The sequence below is a fragment of the Leuciscus leuciscus genome (genome assembly GCF_965113295.1).
Source record: "Leuciscus leuciscus genome assembly, chromosome: 18".
NCBI lineage: Eukaryota > Metazoa > Chordata > Actinopteri > Cypriniformes > Leuciscidae > Leuciscus > Leuciscus leuciscus.
Genome location: NC_138742.1, coordinates 25,584,868 through 25,608,547, shown reverse-complemented (window position 1 = coordinate 25,608,547; position 23,680 = coordinate 25,584,868). Strand labels below are relative to the sequence as shown.

Genomic DNA, 23,680 nt, shown 5'->3' with positions numbered 1-23,680 from the left:
ACATGCCATATTCAAAAGAAAAATATTTGTCTTGTTTTCAAATGTGTGTGTGGTGGTGTGTGTGTGTGTGTGTGTGTATATATATATATATATATATATATATATATATATATATATATATATATATATATATATATATATATATATATATGTGTGACCCTGGACCACAAAACCAGTCACATGGGTCAAATCCCTCCCTTCAAATCATCTTCTGAAAGCTGAATAAATAAGCTTTCCATGGATGTATGGTTTGTTAGTATACGGCAGTATTTGGCAGAGATACAACTATTTGAAAATCTGGAATCTGAGGGTGCAAAAAAATTGAAACATTGAGAAAATGGCCTTTAAAGTTGTCCATTTATATTCGCGATTGTGCTGCATTCACTCACAAAAATAAATGTTTTATATATTTATGGTAGGAAATTTACAAAATATCTTCATGGAACATGATCTTTACTTAATATACTAATGATTTTTGGCATAAAAGAAAAATCGATCATTTTGACCCATACAATGTATTGTTGGTTATTGCCACAAATATACCCGTGCGACTTATGAGTGGTTTTGTGATCCAGGGTCACATATATATATATATATATAATATATATATATATAGTCTTTCTTTAGTTTTATTTCTCCTGTACTGTTGCAGCTGAGGGAACTTGAGAGACCTGCGTGTAAGCTCTTATTGCAAAAGATCCTTTAATACCCCTGGATCTTGAGGCTTAATACAGAGTTTATGGAATTTTGGGGCTTTTGGTGACTCACGAATAGTTTCTCGCAGCTGTTTGGCTGTGCTTGTATGTATTATGCACTGTAGGCCTATATATTATGACATTTTCTGCCAGTGAATAGCATTGGCAAAATACCTTTAATATCCACTTCAGTACAATGCAAACTACTTGGGTAAAGTGGGTCTAAAGGGGGTTCTTAAGGTCCAAAGTTAACTCACTCTACAAACATAAATGTAACTATATTTCTTTAAAAACAATGACGTTTTGACCCAATTCGAAGGCTTCATCAGACAAATATAGCCTATTTATTATTATTAAAATCAAACTGTATAGCATGCTGAAAGTCCAAAGGCAACAGTTAAACAAGAAGGTTTAAGTCCAGGTTCAATGCAGGTTCCTTTTACCAACCACATAATGTGCTCCGCATTTATTCTTCCTTTTTTCACCAGGTCCTCAAGCTAATAATCAACCCAGTGTACTCAAATTAAACCAGCATTGATGACTTCATGAGTTGCTCACTCGATGCGTTTCTGTATTTAGTCAAACTAGCAGTTTATCTCTGCAATTCACAAGTCCAACACAGTCATCTTCTGACATTCCTCTTCAGCAATGCATACCTATGTACTTTTCTAGAAGAGTGTAGATGCATACTAGCAGAGAATGTCTAATAAGGGATACTAGTTTGTATCAGTACGCGTGTCTAGTCAGGTACGCGTTTGTGTGACTGACTTCATCGGACATCAGCCAATCACAGAAGACCGCACAAAAGTCAGCCAATCACAGCGCCGCGTCGAGCGTTACAGCCGGGACGCTGCGAGCTGAGCGCTGACGCCTAGAGCAGTGTAAAATCCAACGAGACGGGCGCCAGCATAACACCTGCTTTCCCGTTATATTACTTTACCAAACCGGGAGATTCCCTAAGACTTACTATCATTCTCGTTTAACCGACATCCATGCGATTCTTCAGGCTGACCTTCAAGTGCTTTGTCGACTGCTTTTGAGACCCTTTTATTCCTCGTCTGCCTGCGACGCACGTCAATTATTGTAATTTGGAGCTCAATCTTATCAACCTTCTGCTGAAGATCAATTTATTTAAACAACCAGACAGCACCCCACCGGAAAAGCACTGAACAACGCGAATTGAAAATAAATAAATAAATAAAAACGTTAATAACGGTTATTATTAGTCGATTCTCGGGCGCGCGACGCTCCTGCTGTCCAGCGCGCGGTATGTCGCCAGAAGAGCATTTCTCCAGTAAGAATGACTTTATGTTTGTTTGTTAACATACATGTTTGCTAATAACAAGAATGCATTTTAAGGGCTTTGGTTTTGACGTAAAATATTATCTAAAAACTGATATCGAAAGGAATCAGAATGGTGTGTGGTGTAATGTATCTTTCCATTAGCAGTACTATTGATGTGTCTGAAAAGGATCCGGAAATGGTCTCTTCATGTTTTTACCTGTTATCAAATGTCTCTCTTTCACTTTCTTCCTTACACGTGCTCTCTCTCAAACACACAGTCAACACTTCAATCCGCTCCAATCTGGATTCAACTGCATCTCTGACATGCATAAAACTGCCACTGATGTCATAGGAGCACAGCAAACAATCAAACCCTCATGCTGTATGGGTGCATTTGCATTCAATTTATATATACTGTATATTATACATATATATATATATGATATCTATATATATAGACTTCATATCAGCACAAATTCTGCTGTCATTAAAGCAAAAGAAGGTCAAACATTGACAAATTCATGTTCATCTCTCCCTCAGATGATGGAAGCACGTGTGAGGATGAATCTCAGGAGGAGGCAGAAGTCGCCCGTCCTTTGGTGTCAGAGCCTGAGGGGTCTAATACAGAGGTGGCAGAGCCCAGTGTTTGCGTGGGTTTGGCGGATACAGGCGACCCCACCACAGAACTGAGGCATCCAGAACGACAAACATGGAGCAGACAAATGGACTTCATCATGTCCTGTGTTGGATTTGCCGTTGGCCTTGGAAACGTCTGGAGGTTTCCTTACCTCTGTTATAAGAACGGAGGAGGTGAGATACTCACACATGTAATCATATCTAACAGTTGGGTCTAAAAGTCTTGAGACCACATTGAAAACTTGAGATTTGCATCGCTGCACTTTATTATTAATGATCAGTCAGAGACCCGGTGTTAAAAAAAAGAAAGAAAAGGAAACATCAAAAAACCTTCTGTTGTTCTGTCATACACACTCCTAAGACTAATAGACAAATATCTGAAATGTAATGAAGTATCTGCCGGTAGAGATAAGTCAGAAGGTCAAAGCGCTGAAAAAAAAAAACGTGGGCCTGACAGACAGGAAGAAAGAGGAAGGACAATGGCTGTCTAATGTACTAATGGCCTGAGTTTATCAAAGCATTGAAGAAGTGGCACTCTGTTCTTTGTTCTCCTCTCCCTCTCTTGTAACATTAACCGTCTGCGCAGATCTTCTGACGTATGAAGGTGGTGATGTAGCCTACGCTGCTTAGAGTTATCAGCTTTTTTGTTTCCCCTTCACTTTCTGTTTTTTTTTTGTGCCAGCAGCTGAAGCATGTTAACAAGCCAGCGTCAGTGTCATAAGGCCATCTCAAGAACAGTGTCAGTTGTGTATATGGAGTTGATAGTAAACCTCTGGATTCTTTATCTGTTTGTAAACAACATGATTTGTGAGGGAGACATAACATATCTTACTCTCTCTCTCTCTCTCTCTCTCTCTCTCTCTCTCTATTACATACACATTTTAAAAGTTTACTTAAAGCTGCAGTCCGTATCTTTTTTGTGTTAAAAATGATCCAAAATAATAAAAAATAAAAAAACATACCCAGCCAGTGTTCAACACTATCTGCTTGCCTTAGCTCGATTCAAAACGGTACGCTTTTAATAATGTTTTTAATTCCAGTGGTACTGGTGGATTTCCGTGGGAAATTCGAGCATGTCTTTGCGTCATAACGTCACATCTGTCCACATAAAGAAGGAGTCCCCGCTGGTAGGCTATATTGCGTGTGAGGATGTTCGAGCCGAGGTGTAGATTTATAGCTGTTCTCACAGCACTTGAAATAATTAAACTTATGGCAGATCCAGAATGTTTCAAACGACAATCACCAGTGACCACTGGAGATTCACCCGTTGTAAAAGCCAAAAGACTTCGGAGTGGCTAGAGAAAAAAAGTGGGCCCATTTAAAAACAAGGATAAACAACAATTTTCCTGTCGTAAGATGTTTATATTATGTTATATTATAACACGTTTATGCATAACAGGGATTCTGTTCATACACCGTTTATTTTATAGCACTATGATTGTTATTTGTTTGTACAAAATAACTGCTCTTCTATGATTTGCACGGTTTGACATGATATGATAAGCGATCGTTAGATTTAATCAGCGCGATTTACTGCAATGCTTTTTTTCCCTTTAGTTGATCAGAACAAAAGTGGATGTTACTTACTTGATCAGACGTCATTTTCCGTTGAAAATTATAATATTGGTCATACTTCCAAAAAGTATAATCTGTGATTCTGAATGCCAGTATCCACACCGGCGCGGTGATTGACAGCCGCACATTCTCCTCAAAACATTGGATTCATCCGCACTGTGCCATGCCGAGGCACAACCCACGTAAAGTTGATAATTCCGCAAATAACTGCAATTGCAGATTTCGAACAGAGATGGCGACAAAGAGGAAAAACTGCGGACTGCAGCTTTAAAGGGAAAGTACAGCCAAAAATGTAAATTTTGTCATCATATACTAAACATTTCATGTCATTCTAAACCTGAACACAAAAAAGGGACAACGTTTTTTTTGTCTACAAAGTGAAAGTTAATGGGGTCTAGTGTTGTTTGGAATAATAATATCTTCTTATGTGTTCCAGAGATGAAAGAAAGTCATACAGGTTTGGAATAGAATGACATTGAGTAAATGATGACAGAATTTTCATTTTTGGGTGAACTATCTTTTTAAGAACTAAGCTACAGACTTTGTTACCCTTGTAAAAAAAGAAGTGTGCTTAATTGTATTTAATGTGCACTAAAAGTGTACTTAACATTTTTTTAAATATATATATATATATATATATATATATATATATATATATATATATATATATATATATATATAAAGTACTTGCAGATAATATAATGATAATGAAATAAAAGGGCACTTAAGTGTACTTAAAGAGGCTACATGCGATTTTCTGAAATTTAAACTCGCGACTGACACCTGTGGCCAAAAACGGAACTGCTCTTCCTTTCTGCTCGCTCTCATACGTGCACACTTCACAAGTCATCCGCTGCAAAGAAGTCAACATTATGTTTACAGAGGTAAGAACAGTCAAATACATATATTGTTTGAGAAACTAAGTTTGTTTGCTGACTAGCGGTGGTGGCAGAGTGATCTGAAACGTTTAACGTCACATCCGTCACATCCGCAGACAGCGCGCGAAAATCCGACCCGACAGAAAATAGAAAAAATAGGATACAGGCTTATAGGTGCACCCACTGTGAGCGGACAAGGTGTCAGTATGCTCATCAGGAGATGTTTGAGTCATAAATGGTCAAATAAAAAGGCTATTGTTACGTTTATTTTGGGGAAAAAGTTGCATATAGCCTCTTTAAAGGAATAGATACATTCTGTCATCATTTACTGGGGTCCATCAACTGTTTGGTTACCGACATTCTTCAAAATATCTTCTTTTGTGTTCAGCAGAAGACAGAAATTCATACAGGTTTGAAACATCTTGAGGGTGAGTAAATGATGACAGAATTTTCATTTTTAAGTGAACTATTCCTTTAAAGATCCTCAAAGTTGACATATCCTGATCACTTTATTGATGAAAATGGTGAAGATTATAATATGAGTAATGTAGTAAATAAGTTCAACAATTTTTTTTGTAAATGTTGGCCCTAAGTTGGCCGCTGATATTTCAGACAATGGAGTTGCAAAATCAACTATTGAACGGAATTCTTTGTCATTCTTCCTCTCAGCTACAAATGAGCAGAAAGTGACAAACATTGTGTGGAAATGTAAAAGTAAGTCCTCCACTGACTGTCATGATATCAGCATGACATTGATAAAAAAAGTTATAATGAATATTGTAAAACCCTTAACTTATATTTGTAACTTGTCATTCCAGACTGGCTGCTTTCCAAGTAAAATGAAAATCGCTAAAGTAATTCCACTCTTCAAAAAGGATAACAAACACGTTTTTACTAATTACAGACCAATCTCTCTTTTGCCTCAGTTCTCAAAATTTTTTGAGAAACTCTTCAATTCTCGACTTGAAAAGTTTCTCGAGAAACATCATGTAATTAATGATGGTCAGTATGGTTTTAGGTCCAAAAGAACTACCTCAATGGCAATAACTGAAACTATTGAAGAAATTACTAATGCACTGGAGCAAAAAAAGTATGCAGTTGGTATCTTTATTGATCTAAAAAAAGCCTTTGATACTATTAATCACTCAATCCTATTAAATAAGATGGAAAGATATGGAATTAGGGGGCTGGCTGGAGATTGGTTAAAAAGTTATTTAACAGGGAGGTTACAGTTTGTAAAAATCGGTCAGTATTTATCAGATACTCTTGGCATTGTTTGTGGTGTTCCCCAGGGGTCAGTATTGGGGCCAAAATTGTTTAATGTGTATATAAATTATATTTTTAATACATCCAAAGTACTGAAACTCATACTATTTGCAGATGACACGAATATATTCTACAGTAGTGACGATTATAATGAGCTCGTAAATACGGTAAACAGGGAACTAAATATAATAAAAAAAGTGGATGGACACAAATAAATTATCCTTGAATATAAATAAAACTAAGATAATGATGTTCGGTAATCGCAACAAAATATCTGAACAGAGAATAAGTATTGATGGTGCCCAAATTGAAATTGTGAGTGAGATTACATTTTTGGGAGTAATAATTGACAGCAAATTGTCATGGAAACCCCAAACAAAAATCTCCAAAAGCCTCTCAATTATAAATAAAGTAAAACTATACCTTGATGAAAATGCACTCCGTACTTTATACTGCACCCTGGTACTACCATACCTTATGTTTTGTGTTGAAGTGTGGGGAAATAACTACCAGAACACAATAAATCCTCTGATCATATTACAGAAAAGAGCTGTGAGGATCATTCACAAGGTTGGTTTTCTAGAACATACTCATAATCGGTTTACGCAGTCAAAGTTGCTGAAATTTGATGATCTTGTAAAATATAATACATCAATAGTTTTATATAAAGCATTTAACAAACTATTACCGCCTAATTTACAACGTTTTTTTAAAACTTCAGTGCAAGCTCATAACTTGAGAGGTTTTGGATATTTTTCATTACCGAGAGCCCAAACCACTCGTAAACATTATTGTGTGTCTGTATGCGGAGTGAAACTCTGGAACAAACTGGACTTGCAACAAAAGCAATGCCAAACTATTCATCAATTTAAACTGTTATATAAACATTGGGTCTGGTTAAAATACAGAGATGAGGGTCTTTAATTTACATTGCTGTTGTACTCTGTCTTATAGTGTTAACATGTGCTCAATGTTTCCTTACCATCGTTGGTATATTGTCCATTACCATCGTTGGTATATTGTCCATTACCATCGTTGGTATATTGTCCATTACCATTGTTGGCATTGTTTATTTTTTCTTACATTGTTGGTATAAACTGTTGTTATAATAAATACTTGTTACTTGTGGTAACGCCACCATGATATAACATTTGTAAACAATCCGTGAGCAAAGTAATAATGAAACTCAATGTATTAATCACTAAATGGGGAATGGGGGTGGGATTAAATAAGTTGTCCCACTCCTTCCCACTCGATTGTCATATTTAAATACTGTATATTCTGTTTTTGCACTATATGACTTTATATTTTGTTTACCTTGCACTTTTCTGTGTCATTGCCTGAAATAAACGAATAAACAAACAAACAAACAAGCAAAAGAGAGTACACTGTCATGGCAGTGTTTCTACACACTTTATTTTTAAGGTGTAGTTACACGTTACTATAGGTCTAGTTACACCTTAATATTAATACTGAATACTGAACTTAATACTTAATACTGAAATTAAAAAAATGTGACTCTTTGAGCGCTGTTGAGCAGAATCATAAACACCTCTGATTGGCTATTGTGTTCACGCGCTCATCAGATATGTCTGTGATTGGCTACAATGATCAGCGCTTCAAAAACATGTTGTAAATATACATCAATGATGCTCTTCACAAAGCGCTTACACAGATACAGACGGGAGCGTTTGAAAGCAGGCGTCTATCAGTGGACCAGTCCTGCTTGTGCTTTCAGACACTCCCGCTCCCGTTTTTTAAATCACTTTCAAACACTTTCTTGTGCCCTTAAACACTCCTGTGCGTTGATCATTGTAGCCAATCACAGACATATCCGATGAGCATGTGAACACAATGGCCAATCAGATGTGTTTATGATTCCACTCAACAGCGCTCAAAGGTAAAACATTTCAGTACCCGCTTGGTACCGAAGTCGGTACTTTTTTGACAACTCTAATTACAAGCATGTTAATTAGTACTTATTTGTGTAATTACACTGTAACAGTGTCACCTTAAATAAAGTGTAACGGTGTGTTCACACTCGGCAGGTTTGGTTTGATTAAAACAGACTCTAGTGTGATTGCTTTGTTAGTGCGGATCATTCAAGTGTGAACGCTGCCATCTGAACCCTGGTGCGCATCAAACATGCAGTCTGCTTCTAAATTAACCTTGGTAGCATTGGACAGAAATATGAACGCAATATGGACCAAAGACATCTTAATTAACCAAAAAGAGTATGTGATGTCACAAAATGCGACCCTAAAAACGAACATAATGCTCAAGCATACCTGTTTCTTCTCATCATAGTCGTGGTGTTGCCCATTGGATGTTCGGTTCGCAAAATATATGTCCTTAAAAGCCGTTTATTTTTGTGTATTGTATCTTTAGGTTAAGTTTTAAAAATGTTTGAATGCAGAGTGAACCAGACCTAACTGTGTAACTTTCTTTTTTGGTCCAGACCAAAAGAACCAAGAGAACCGAACTTTAAGGGTGTGTTCACACTTATAGTTCGGTTCGCTCGGTTCTTTTGGTCCGGACCAAAAAAAACATTTCGGGTCACATCTTGTGACATCATGTCCTGTTTTTGGAATGTTTACATGTATTTGGTCCGTGTTGCATTTATATTTCATTGGAAACTCGATCTCGATCCCCTTGTTCGATGCGCACCAGGGTTCAGATGGCAGCGTTCACACTTATTCAAATGAACCGCACTAACAGAGCAATCGGACCAGGGTTCATTTTAATCGAACAAAACCTGCCAAGTGTGAACACATTCTTAGGGTGCTTTCACACTAGCACTTTTGGTGCGCTCCTGGGTTCGACTGACATCAGAGTGGAGTGTCGTGAAGTGTCTGAAAAACATTACATTAATTTCACACTGAAGGATATTCTTTTGAAGTGTATTATTTCTGCAATAAGTACTCTTTTATATATTATGGAGGGTAGTCGTGCCCTTACTGTGTCATTTAGATGAAATGTTTTTCCTGATATATTTGTTCATTTCATGTGTGTTGCAGGTGTGTTTCTGATCCCCTACATTCTGATGGTGTTTTTTGGGGGTATTCCAGTGTTCTTCCTGGAGATCGCTCTGGGTCAGTTCATGAAACAGGGTGGGGTCGCCACATGGAACATCGCGCCTCTTTTTAAAGGTGGAGTATTCTTAATAGCCAGATGTATTTGTACGCGCACCCCAACCTTTACAACAGCCACAAAGAGATCCATACCTGGTCCTGCCAGCAATTGTCTTGAAATTTTAATGGTAAAACCGAATATTGATCTGTCTGGGTTTTATTATTGTCCAGCGTGAGACACAGCATGTATTGGAGCAGGGGGAATATCTTTCTTTCCTCTAGGTCTTGGTCTGGCATCAATGGTGATTGTGTTCTTCTGCAACACCTACTACATCATGGTTCTGGTATGGGGCCTGTACTTTCTGGCTCACTCCTTCACTTCTCCTCTGCCGTGGGCCACGTGTGGACATGAGTGGAACACCGTCAACTGTACCACCAACTTCAGCCGGGTGTGTTTCAATCAGTCACTGTCCCCTTCCCCTCTTAACGTCTCCTCCCTCAACCACAGTGCCAGCTGCCTGGAGCCCGCGGGTTTGAGATCGTCTGTAATGGAGTTCTGGGAGTAAGTGTCTTTTAAATGTTTTCAAATCTGATTTTGCCCTGGCACAGATTTGATGAGACATTTGTCAAAGTGCTGTGCCATCAGATGAGTTGTTAAAGCTATAGTTCACACAAAAATGAAAATTCTGTGACCATTTACTCACTCTCAAGTTGTTCCAAAACTTGTATGAGTTTGTTTCTTCTGCTGAACATAAAAGAAGATATTTTGAAGAATGTCGGTAACCAAACAGTTGATGGTCGCCATTGACTTCCATAGTATGGAGAGAAAAAAAGTACTATGGAAGTCAATGGCGACCATCAACTGTTTGGTTACCGACATTCTTCAAAATATCTTCTTTTATGTTCAGCAGAAGAAAGAAACTCATACAGGTTGAGTAAATGATGACGACTGCATTTTAAAAAACAAACTGATCCTGGATACTGATTGGTCAATACAGCATTCCAACTGTAGTAATAAAGCAGATACTGTAAAAGTAATGATGCGAAACACCTGTTCACCCACTGTATATATCACTGCACTTGATTTGCATAATAATAGAGATACTCATTTTTAAATATATGACAGAATGCATTTTCAATAAAAACAAGATTAATATTTTTTTTTAATGTTGTGTATTAACCATTTGCAGCTGCAACAAGGCTTTGCTATATTATCAATGGCTGTGCGCTCTTTAGCTGTGATAACATTTACAATATAACATGGTCTCTCAAACCTTTTTTGCTTAATCTTTGGAAAAGCCAGGCTAAAGTAGTTTGACAAAATGTTTCTTTCTTGATCAGGCGTAAAGTACTGCGACTGTCTGGTGGTTTGGATGAAGTGGGTAACATCAGCGGTTACTTGGTCTTGTGCCTACTTGCTACGTGGGTCATCGTCTACTTCTGCATCTGGAAGGGGATTAAATCCGCCGGAAAGGTAAAAATACTTTATATGTTTGTGAAAGATGATGGCTAGAAGCTTTAGAGTCATCAGTTAAGTCAAGGAAACAAAAACACGGAACTCAAGAACAAGGAACTGAGTGCTAACATGTCTACAAAAAAATACACTACCGTTCAAAAGTTTGGGGTCAGTAAGACTTTATTTTAAATTTTTTGAAAGAAAAAAAAATGGACATTTATAATGTTATAAAATATTTCTATTTTAAATAAATGCTTTAAAAAAATTATCCTGAAAAATGGAATCAAACATTGATGATAATAATAAACATTTTCATTGAGCATCAAATCATCATATTAGAATGATTTCTGAAGGATCATGTGACACTGAAGACTGGAGTAATGATGCTGAAAATTCAGCTTTGATCACAGGAATAAATTACATTTTAAAATATATTACAATAGAAGATAATATTCCACATTATTACTGTTTTTACTGTATTTTTGATTAAATAAATACAGCCTCGGTGAGCATAAGAAACATGTAAAAAAATATATACGTTTTGAACGGTACTGTATATAAATATAATATACAAATATACAATATACAAATAAGTATTTTACTATTGTTGCAGCATTTTCCTTGCTGCTTGTTTTGTATGTTGTAATGGCCATTCTTATTGGAAGTTTTAGCTAATCAACAAGTACTCTAATCAATATTTCATGCATCTATTTGGTAACTAGATGTGTAATAAGTGGGATAATGTACAGTCAGATGGTCATTATCTGATTCGCGTCGAGGTCCTGTTCAATCCTGCTAGGGTTTATTTTGTGGTAAAGATTGGCTGACTGTACATTATCCCTTACGTACACTTACTGTACACACACACATTAGTCGAACCATTATGAATGTTTGTTGCGAACATGAGAAATTAGATCAGAGGCCAGAGCGCAGTCCGCGTGTAAGCCGATTATTAGCTCTCCCAGCGGATATGTTTGCGTGCTGTGTCTTTCTTCCTGTGCTCGACTGTCAGAGAAAAGTCACTGTGATAATAAACATGAGCCTGTGATGATGATTCAGAAATACCTAATTTTTCAGGAGGTACAGGGGTTTTACCTTTAGGTGGGAAAATAAGAGTGAGGTGTAGTAATGTGTCTGTATGTGTGTGCAGATTGTATATTTCACAGCTGTGTTCCCATATCTGGTCCTGGTGGTCTTGTTTGTTAATGGAATCACACTGCCAGGAGCTCTTAATGGCATTATTTACTACCTGAAACCAAACTGGAGCAAACTCTCCGAGGCACAGGTGAGAGGCTGTCTGCATGGGTTTAGTTTTTATGTGTGCCTGATTCTATGGCAATTCCACATTTCACAGATACAATTTCAATGTTAAATGTTATCAATTCAGTATAGAGATGGGGTTTTTAAAGACTTGTTTTGGCCCATATAAATTGTGAATCAAGATCAATGCCTGTCAATCAGTGTTTTTTTAGTATCATTGAAATACTATTATAATTTTTCATATTCATATTTTGGTTAATGCTTTAGTTTAGGGTCCAATTCTCACTATGAATTAGCTGCTTATTAACATCCATATTACTAGGATATTGGCCGTATAAAGCACATGTTAATGCATTATTCTGTATGATCATATTCTACGTCCCTTAATCCACCCAATACCTAAACTTAACAACTACCGTACTAACTATTAATAAGCAGTAATAGGAGTTTAGAGGCAAAAGTCATAGTTAATAGTGAGAATTGAACCCTAATCTAAAATGTGACCATTTTATTTTTATTTCAGTTCATGTTTTATGTCAAGTAACAACAATGTTTTTTATGGTTTTGGTTTTTAGTTTTAGTTAAGTATAATAACCAGGGCTTTGCATGAATACCCACCAAATGCGGGTGGATTTCAGCAGTACTAGCCTCTAGGCAGGTTGAATTTTATATATAATATATACATTTTTCAATTTTAGTTTCAAAGGCATCTGAAATAAACTAAGTGCAATGTAGTGTTGTCAAAAATATAGATTTTTTGATACATATTGATACTGAAATATCTGAAACACTTCCAGTACTCACTTTATTTTTTTAGTATTGCACATCATTTTACTCATTCCCGCAGATTTTGTGCTCACAACCAAAGTGCAGCACATAAAGCCGCCTCTCAGTACTAAATTGAGTTATTTTTACTGCTTATTGTGCTTATAAACTGTCAAATACACACAAAATAAAGTCAAAATGCCAGCATTGGCGAGTATTCATGTAAATACAGTCAGTTGTTTTAAGTGAACAGTAAGAGTATAATAGATCCGTGCATCAGGTCTTAAAGTAACAGCAGCCTCATATACCTGCTGCCAAATTATAAGATAATATAAAAAAATATCTATATGGCAGTTTCCCCCATGGTATCGATGTCAAAATTGTGGCCAGTGAAAATGCTGAGCAAAAAAGTCAATGTCAAGCCCTGATAATAACCCTGCTAAAAATGCAACAAATATATATATTTTTTTAATTCTTACTGGTCACATAAAATGTGCTTGTGCATTCAAGAGTAGCAAATAGTTACTATTTTGAAACAGAATTAAGCTCTGAAGGTGATAGAAGTGTAAATGCAAAATGCTGCCATTAAAATGAACTCAAATCTCAAAGGTATTTTTAGAAATCGTTTTCAGCTGGTTTGCAAAGATTGAGCTGTAAGCAAAGATTTACCCATGTACTGAACGTTTAAAGCAATAACTAGAGCCAAGTGATCTAGAGCCAAAGTGACATGGTTATATAATTCTTGTTGTCGTGACAATTATGATGGCAGGTATGGATTGACGCCGCCACACAGATCTTCTTTTCTTATGCGATCGGTCTGGGGGCCCTGACAGCCCTTGGGAGCTACAACCGATTCAACAACAACTGCTACCAGTAAGCAGAATATCACACACACACACACACACACACACACACACACACACACACACACACACACACACACACAAGGATTATTTCATTATGCTATATCTGAACTTTGTGATCATTATACTCTATAGGAGTAGATTTATGTGGATTTCGATTGGTCTGCATATTGTATTGATGAACATCAAGAGTGTAAATAAATATGAGTCTAATATGTTTTTGTAAATATGATTTTTAACAAGATTATGACATTTATCTGAATTTTGCTAATATATAATATAGTATAATATATTATATAACATTACATTATTGAAAAAAGGAAAAATTCCACAGTGAAGCAATTCAATTGATTTTATGTTTATATATATATGATTTTTACAAGATTACTCCATTTATTCTTCCTAATATGTAATATAGGCTTCCATAAATTATATATATATATATATATATATATATATATATATATATATATATATATATATATATATATAACATGTTTCCACTGTAAATATATAATCAAGATATAATAAAGCTCTAGACTTTTGGTCCCGACTGTATGTATTATGTTGTACAGAGAATAATTTATTGTTCTGTATATCTGTATATAAACACAGTAATGACACAGGCCTCCCTGCCAAAAAAAAATGTTTGAGTGTTTTTTTCTTTATGGCTTCATAATCCCGCAGTATCCACGTGGGACAGTAGTGCGTGTATGTTTGCATGCATGTGATCAGAGCAGAGATCAGAGGTTGCATGAGTTCAGGATCCAGCCAGTTTAACCCTGTGCGTTGCGTGTCCTGCTACATGCTAATCCCATGGTGATTTCTCTCAATTTAGGGATGCTTTCATTCTGGCTCTTATAAACAGCGGCACAAGCTTCTTTGCAGGGTTTGTTGTTTTCTCAGTTCTGGGATTCATGGCGGCCGAACAAGGCGTTGACATCAGTAATGTGGCAGAAAGTGGTAAGTCCTCATCACACTCTCTGGTCCTTCATTCTCCTAGATTACATGAAACACTATTACAATAGGCTTTTAGACTTGGTACCATGGTTGTACCATTGTGCCAGAATAAACTTTGGAGTACCATGCAAATACCATGATACATCAACATATGGATCTTCTTTTCCCTCAGGTCCTGGTTTAGCGTTTATTGCCTATCCAAAAGCAGTGTCGCTCATGCCTTTAGCGCCGCTGTGGGCGGTACTGTTCTTTCTCATGCTTCTGGTGTTGGGATTGGACAGTCAGGTGAGGCCCCACCCACTTATTTATGACACAAATCCTGCTATACATTTTAGTAGGCTCAAGCTGATTAAATTACAATCCATTTAATACAGAATGTTCTGAAAAACCTCAAGAAAGTTATCTGAAAAGCTCTAAGACATCAAATTACACAAAAATGTCTTTATCTGAACCGTATCTGGAACTTCTTCTTCTACGACGATAGTTCACCCAAAAATTTAAATTCTATCATCAATTTTCTCACCCTCAAGTTGTTCCAAACCTGTATGAGTTTCTTTGTTCTGTTGAACACAAAAGAAGATATTTTGAAGAATGTTGGTAACCAAGCAGTTTTTGGACCCCATTGACTTCCATAGTATGATTGTATTCCATAGTAAAATTGATGACAGAATTAAAATATTTGGGTGAACTATCCCTTAAAGTGGCTCATTCTTGTGCTCAAAAACCACAAGGTGGTGCGCGTAGAATCAAACAGAATATCATTTTTTTAAAATCTGTTTTTAATTTGAAGTTCAGCAAAGCAGCTTTACCCTTGTGAAAAAGAAGTACACTTTTGCTTACTTTTAAAATGAGTACTGATTACATAATATTAGGGATGCACCGAAATGAAAATTCTTGGCCGAAACCAAAAACCGAAAAAGAGGAAACCAAGGCCGAAAACCGAAACACAGACAGAAATTATGACAATTATTAGTACCATTGCATTTACGGCTATGACTGAGTACTAACTTTACTAAAATCAAGGCATTGCAATTGCATAAATTAATATTAAAGTTTCAAAGAATAAATCAATTACAAATTATGCAAATATTTATTTAGCACATTGCAACAATGCATAGAATAAAATAAAATTCAAACTTAAATGTTTAACTTGACCTCATGTGTACTTTAAATAATAATGTACAGGCCTACTGGCCTGCAGAAAGGTTTTAAAATTAAATGTTCTCTCATAAAAACAAAGTGCATTTAGGTCAAGGGCATTTAAAATTTTTCTCTGTAGGACTACTACAAGAAAGTGCATTCAGAACAAGTGAACTATATGCTATATATTACTATATGCTCATGGACGTGAGTTGCAACAACATTAAACAGCTCAGGTAAACACACCTCTGAGAAATGTCGTCTGCTCGGCATGACATAACGGGGCTCAATGTGCTCGATCAGCCTATGAAATCCCACATCTTTTGTGTAATGCCCTTTGCCATGACACCATCACTGGGAAACTTCCTTGCCTTTTCAAAAACGTCCGCCACAGACGGAGTGGGCGTGCTCGGAGGCGTTTTCCTTTTCTGTGCCGCGTTCCTCTCATATTCAGCGTAGCGATCGGAATGTTTGGATTTCAGGTGATAAATTAAACCCGACGTGGAGAAAGTCTTTGCAGATGCACCCCTTCTTGAAATTTCGGGATTACATGTTTTGCAAATCGCTGCCCGTGGGTCTTTCTCAGATATACTGAAATACGTCCACACCGCAGACATGTTGCTTCAGACAAGCACGTGCAGGTCGTGGTTTCTGTTTGCGTCATCACAACATTTCGTCCGTATTGTTTCGGTGATCTAAGTCTTTCGGCCGAAAATTTTCAGTGGCCGAATATTCGGTGCATCCCTACATAATATATTTTAAAGAATATACTTAAGAACAAACTATGTTTTCAGACACTGCATGTTAAACATGAAATATTTGTAAGATTTGAAGCACACTACAATTGCGTACTAGCAACCAACACTACTGTACAGCAACCTGCCAACCTCCAGCCATTTAATCACTGTAACGCATAAAGCAACCATCAAAGAATAGCACAGGAATGCAAGAACACATCCTGAGTGAACGGCCCCTTAATGTTCACACAAAGCCTCAGATTAGCCTTAGAGCTCTTAGACTAGCAACAATGTTTAACGAGGTTAGACACATTCAGCTGTCCTTGTTGCCCACATATTTCTTGGTTAGATCATTAGCTTCCTTTTAAAATAGACTCATTTTTCTGTTTTTCTCTCAGTTTGTTGGTGTTGAAGGCTTTATAACTGGAATAATGGACATGCTGCCCCCGAAGACATTCATAGGCTCTCTGCGTCGGGAAGTTGTTGTTGCAATATGCTGCTTTACCTGCTTTACTATCGATCTTTCCATGGTGACTGAGGTACGTCTCAGGCCCATAGTGAAGTATGTGATGCTTCAGTAGAGTTCATATCACCACATTGTGTTTCCTGGATGTATTTTTGGTAATATTTTCTCTCTGTACAGGGAGGGATGTATGTGTTCCAGCTGTTTGACTATTACTCAGCGAGTGGGATTACTCTGCTTTGGCAAGCCTTCTGGGAGTGTGTGGTGGTGGCCTGGGTGTATGGTAAAAAAAATCTGTAGTTTTTGCAGAGTAAGATGTGTTTCTGGATCAACATACTTTGTTGGTCCTGCAACAACACTGCTAACAAACATAATCCTTACAAAAATTCAACCCTGATGAAAAGACCAGTTGGAATTTCCATGCTGGTCCAGACTGGTTTATGATGGTCTAGCTCAGGGGAGTCCAGTCCTGTTCCTGTTAAATGTTTAGCACCAACGCCAATTAAACACACCTCAACCAGCCAATCAAGGTCGTACTACACTCTAATGCTGGGTTGTTTCATCCCATGTTTGGGTCAAATATGGACAAACCCAACCGGTGGATTTAAACTTTTTATTAAAAAGTCTTGCTTGGTTTAACTAGTTAGGAAGCCTCATTGGTGCACAGCAGAGACGCCTCAAACCTGAACCTCAAATCTGATTGGTTTATAGCAGGGTTTCCCAAAGTTGATGAAATTCAAAAAATTTACTAAATCAAATGTAACACTGAAATAAACAAAAAGGGGTTCTCTCTTTCTCTATGTCTCTAAATATATATTTTTTTACACTTTTAAATAAAAAATTAAAATCAAACATAATAAAATACTTACTACAAAACTAAAATATTTTAGTAGTTTACATGCATGTCATGTGACCATTAACCGACATCAGAGAACCGTGAACCAATGGTTTTAGTTTTGTTATAACCCTGCCGTGAACATGCAAATGTGTTGTTAAATGATTGAAATATTAAAAATTAAAATCTCAGATACTTCAAGTGAATATTTCACATCTAAGGGCTTCGGGTGACAAAAAAAGTTTTGGGAACCTCTGGTTCATAGGAGTGTTATCCCATGCCAACAGGGATATTGATTCAGGAACATGTACTTGGGAGATCATGGTGAGCATGCAGAGATGCACATACAGAGTCCTTGTGTGAACCCAGAAACCCCTCACTCTCGTTCTCTGACTCTCCCTGCAGGTGCCGATCGCTTCATGGACGACGTGGCCTGTATGATCGGCTATCGTCCTCTGCCATATATGAAGTGGTGCTGGTCTTACATCACGCCGGTAGTGTGTATGGTGGGTTTAACGTGCAATATGTATCAACGCTGGGTTTCACATTCTTCCGAGGGTATTAAAGGGGTCTGTGTCTGTGTTTCGCAGGGTGTTTTCTTTTTTCATGTGGTCAACTACAAGCGATTAGTGTATAATGCCGTGTATGTGTACCCGTGGTGGGGTGAGGTGCTGGGCTGGTTTCTCGCTCTCTCATCCATGCTTTGCATTCCTCTCACCGTCCTCTACAAACTGCTGCACTGCAAAGGCTCTCTCATGGAGGTAGGACTGTGATGTGTGTGTGTGTGTGTGTGTGTGTGTGTGTGTGTGTGTGTGTGTGTGTGTGTGTGTGTGTGTGTGTGTGTGTGTGTGTGTGTGTTTTGCTACTTTGCTTGCCATGGAAAAAAGCTACTCTGTAGGGGGTATGAAGTTATACTTGTTGCATATTTCCAGATAAATGGATTCTGAGCCACAAATGAATGTAAAGAAATTCACAAATATTTAACAAATTCACAAACAAATAAAATGAGATCCGCAAATATATACAGGAGTTTCACAAAAATGGATCAAATTCACAAATAAATAAAATGAGATTTGCAAATAAAAGAAGTATCCAGAAATATGCTTTTATGTCACAAACACAACTTTGCCTGGCATTCAATTGTGGATCACTTCCTGTGCATTTGTGGATCGCTGTACGCGTTTGTGGATTTTGAAAAATTTCTAGCTTCAAGATGCACTCAAATCCACAGATAGGTGGACTCCACCCACCGACTACCCAAGCCAATCAGATAACAGCCACATTGTTCTGACCAATCTTAGCGCATTCTCGCTACAACCAGTCACGTTTTGCTTTACACTCAGGGCGGGAACATATTCATTTTGCAACCCCTTTGCAACTATTGTATGGGCGCTTTGTTCAAATTGAGCTGAAGTGCTGTGGTTAACACACCTCGTTTCCAAAAGGTTGTTTGAGCTTAAAGGGATAGTTCACTCAAAAATGAAATTTCAGTTATAATTTTCTCACTCTCACGTTCCAAACCTGTATGAATTTCTTTCTTCTGCTGAACACAAAAGAAGATATTTTGAAGAATATCAAAAGCAAATAGAGCGCATTATAATGTCACTGGATGCGACATGACAAGTCATCGGCATTAAACGGACCCGTTCTACTTCTGATGTACTCCACGCTTACGCTACTTGCACAAATATAGGACATAATACCATGTATATAATATGAATATGAGCCCAAATGACCATCAGTGATGTAACGGTCCCAGCCTCAGCATCACCACAGGTGGAGTTTTGTGAGTGGATAATGCAAATTACAATTTTGCAAAGCTGAAAAATACATCTTTGCATTTATTTAGGATCCTGTAAGTAATTTTTACAATCAAAAACTATAAAGTCTAATTAATATGAAATATTATTAGTGTGATCAAGTGTTTTAACCAATAAATATATATTGCTTGCAAAATACACTATATTGGCAAAAGTTTTGGGACGTCTGCCTTTACATGCACATGAACTTTAATGACATCCCATTCTTAATCCGTAGGGTTTAATATGGAGTTGGCCCACCCTTTGCGGCTATAACAGCTTCAACTCTTCTGGGAAGGCTTTCCACAAGGTTTAGGAATGTGTTCATGGGAATTTTTGACCATTCTTCTAGAAGCGCATTTGTGAGGTCAGGCACTGATGTTGGACGAGACGGCCTGGCTCGCAGTCTCCACTCTAATTCATCCCAAAGGTGTCCTATCGGGTTTAGGTCAGCACAAATTTTCTCTTCCATGTCTTTTTGGACCTTGCTTTTGTGCACTGGTGCGCAGTCATGCTGGAACAAGAACATCCCCAAACTGATTCCTCAAAGTTGGGAGCATGAAATTGTCCAAAATGTCTTGGCATGCTGAAGCATTAAGAGTTCCTTTCACTGGAACTGAGGGGTCAAGCCCAACCCCTGAAAAAAAACCCCACACCATAATCCCCCCCTCCACAAAACTTTACACTTGGCACAGTGCTGTCAGGCAAGTCCCGTTCTCCTGGCAACCGCCAAACCCAGACTCGTCCATCGGATTGTCAGACAGAGAAGCGTGATTGGTCACTCCAGAGAACACGTCTCCACTGCTCTAGAGTCCAGTGTCGGCTGCTTTACACCACTGCATCCGACTCTCTGCATTGCACTTGGTGATGTAATGAAGCTGCTTGACCATGGAAACACATTCCATGAAGCTCTACACACTGTTCTTGATCTAATCTGAAGACCACACGAAGTTTGGAGGTCTGTAGATATTGACTCTGTAGAAAGTTGGCGACTTCTGCGCACTGTGAGCCTCAACATGCGCTGACCCTGCTCTGTGATTTTACGTGGCCTACCACTCCGTGGCTGAGTTGCTGTTGTTCCCAATTGCTTCCACTTTGTTATAATACCACTAACAGTTGACCGTGGGATATTTAGTAGTGAGGAAATTTCATAAATGGACTTGTTCAATTTCACAGATGGTAACCTATCACGGTCCCACGCTTGAGTTCACTGAGCTCCTGAGAGCGAGTAGTGTATATATTGCTTATTTCACTTTTAAATGCGTGATATGATCTTTTGGGAATGCAACAACCTGTCACAAATTTAAAAAGAAGCCACGTATATTCTCTACAAACAACATGAATCATTTTATAATACATTTAATGAATTTTTTAAGTATTATTTATTATGCTTAATGGATTGTTAGATCCACGGAGCTGCTCATATCCATCATTAAAACTGCTCGACTGAAGAACTGGGAAATGCTGTTGGCTGTTGTGTGACAGTAATTTCATCTATTACACAAATTTGTATGTTTATCACGAGGTTTAATCCAGATATTTATTAGTCAGCTACTTATTGATGCTTTCTGCTCTATGTTTTTGTTCTACCAATTTTTATGGACCATATACACTCACCTAAAGGATTATTAGGAACACCTGTTCAATTTCTCATTAATGCAATTATCTAATCAACCAATCACATGGCAGTTGCTTCAATGCATTTAGGGGTGTGGTCCTGGTCAAGACAATCTCCTGAACTCCAAACTGCATGTCAGAATGGAAAAGAAAGGTGATTTAAGCAATTTTGAGCGTGGCATGGTTGTTGGTGCCAGACGGGCCGGTCTGAGTATTTCACAATCTGCTCAGTTACTGGGATTTTCACGCACAACCATTTCTAGGGTTTACAAAGAATGGTGTGAAAAGGGAAAAACATCCAGTATGCGGCAGTCCTGTGGGCGAAAATGCCTTGTTGATGCTAGAGGTCAGAGGAGAATGGGCCGACTGATTCAAGCTGATAGAAGAGCAACTTTGACTGAAATAACCACTCGTTACAACCGAGGTATGCAGCAAAGCATTTGTGAAGCCACAACACGCACAACCTTGAGGCGGATGGGCTACAACAGCAGAAGACCCCACCGGGTACCACTCATCTCCACTACAAATAGGAAAAAGAGGCTACAATTTGCACGAGCTCACCAAAATTGGACAGTTGAAGACTGGAAAAATGTTGCCTGGTCTGATGAGTCTCGATTTCTGTTGAGACATTCAGATGGTAGAGTCAGAATTTGGCGTAAACAGAATGAGAACATGGATCCATTAAAACCCCCGAAAGGGGGTCAAACACAGTATTAGTATGGTGTTCCTAATAATCCTTTAGGTGAGTGTACTTCCTAATGAGCAAAGTTATTTCAGGGCGAGACTGCCCTGATTGTAAAGCAAAATGTGATTGGTTGTAGCAAGGATGTGCTATGATTGCACAGTGTGGCTGTTATCTGATTGGCTTGAGTCGATGGTGGGTGGAGTCCACCTATCTGTGGATTTGTGTGCACTTCTTGATGCTAGAAATGTTTCGAAATCCACAAATGCGTGCACAAACTCACCAAAAGTTGTGTGAATCTCTGGCCTGTGATTGGATATTGTGTGATTCTCTGTTTCTCTCTGTTCAGCGTTGGCAGCATTTGACCACACCTATCTGGGGGCGACATCATCTTGAGTTCCTTCCACCTGAGAATGAAGCCAGACTTCTGCCAAAGGCGGAAGAGAATAAAAGCACACTGTTATATGAAAGTGTCATTTAAAAACCTCTCCAGCACAAGCAACTGATCAGATACGAACAGCACTGCCCTACACCTACACTGCAGAACCACACACACACACACACACAGCTGTGTTCACTCTGTTATGAGAAAGCGAATCATTGCCAGATCCATACTAGACATCCATATGCCATAAACACAGTTATCCACACCTGCGTCTGCGCATATCAACTGTCATGCAGTAATCATGCTGATTTTGTCCAAGCGCTCTTCTTTCAATGTAATTATATTTCAAAAGAAGGCCTCAGGCACACAAGATAATCACCCGTGCTTGTGTTTGACGGCCCGTTATCTGCCTAGTGTGCTGGTGTTGTTCAGTATTATGTGTTTGTTACTTTGCACTGAGAACTTACAGCAGTGTTGTGGAGCAGAGAGTGGGATAATTAATAAAAACAATTTTCAGTTTGATATTGTGTGCATTTTTTGCTTTGATAAAATCACTATGCGAATCTCAGCATGTTTTTCAAATACAACATTTTCATATTTAAAATGTATGAAAAATGTGAAGACATTTTGTTTAATATTTACATGACAGTTAAAAAGTTTGGGGCCAGTAAGATTTTTGAAGTTTTTTTTTTTAAAGAAGTCTCTTATTCTCACCAAGGCTGCATTTATTTGATCAAATGCAGTAAAAACAGTAATAATGTGGAATATTATCTTCTATTTGTAATATATTTTATTACAATAATATTAAATAATTTATTACAGTGATCAAAGCTGAATTTTCGGCATCATTACTCCAGTCTTGAGTGTCACATGATCCTTCAGAAATCATTCTAATATGATGAAAACATAACATGATGAATAATGATGATATGATGAAAACATGCTTCATATTTTTTGAGGAAACCGTGACACGTTTTATTTTTCCAGAATTCTCTAATAATTAGAAAGTTCAAAAGAACAGCATTTATTTGAAACAGAAATCTTTTGTAACATTATAAATGTCACTTTTGGTCAATTTTAAAAGTATTAATTAGGGGCCAAGCACCGAAGGTGCGTAGGCACCTATTGTATCCGTTCCCGTTCTTATTAGGGGCCAAGCACCGAAGGTGGGTAGGCACCTATTGTTTTTGTTTGCGTTCTTATTATTAGGGGCCAAGCACCGAAGGTGTGGAGGCACCTATTGTTTCTGTTCGCGTTCTTCTTATTATTATTAGGGGCCAAGCACCGAAGGTGCGTAGGCACCTATTGTTTTC

The 23,680-nt window shown here is 37.8% G+C and overlaps 1 protein-coding gene across 3 annotated transcripts; it reads left to right on the top strand.

The window, feature by feature from the left end:
* The first annotated feature begins 1,550 nt into the window (after positions 1-1,550).
* LOC309480548 (sodium- and chloride-dependent creatine transporter 1) lies at positions 1,551-22,889 on the top strand. Of its 3 annotated transcripts, XM_082145120.1 has the most exons (15): positions 1,552-1,989; positions 2,258-2,361; positions 2,520-2,789; positions 9,352-9,483; positions 9,688-9,967; positions 10,747-10,879; positions 12,012-12,146; positions 13,656-13,759; positions 14,588-14,712; positions 14,882-14,994; positions 16,985-17,125; positions 17,230-17,332; positions 18,290-18,390; positions 18,475-18,645; positions 22,332-22,889. In XM_082145120.1, exons 2-15 carry the CDS (start codon positions 2,304-2,306, stop codon positions 22,461-22,463), a joined length of 1,998 nt encoding a protein of 665 aa, XP_082001246.1. In that variant the 5' UTR covers positions 1,552-1,989; positions 2,258-2,303; the 3' UTR covers positions 22,464-22,889. The 3 variants fall into 3 exon arrangements, with proteins under 3 accessions (XP_082001248.1, XP_082001246.1, XP_082001247.1); XM_082145122.1 differs by lacking the exon at positions 18,475-18,645 and having other exon boundaries at positions 1,551-1,989; XM_082145121.1 differs by lacking the exon at positions 2,258-2,361 and having other exon boundaries at positions 1,553-1,989.
* Positions 22,890-23,680: the final 791 nt, after the last annotated feature.

Excerpts from the sequence above, each read along its gene's own strand:
- LOC309480548 (XM_082145120.1), top strand. The coding sequence starts at position 2,304 with ATGCATAAAACTGCCACTGATGTCATAGGAGCACAGCAAACAATCAAA. Across the intron at positions 14,995-16,984 it reads TGTTGGGATTGGACAGTCAG|TTTGTTGGTGTTGAAGGCTT; the intron begins GTGAGGCCCCAC and ends TTTTTCTCTCAG. Across the intron at positions 18,646-22,331 it reads GCAAAGGCTCTCTCATGGAG|CGTTGGCAGCATTTGACCAC; the intron begins GTAGGACTGTGA and ends CTCTCTGTTCAG.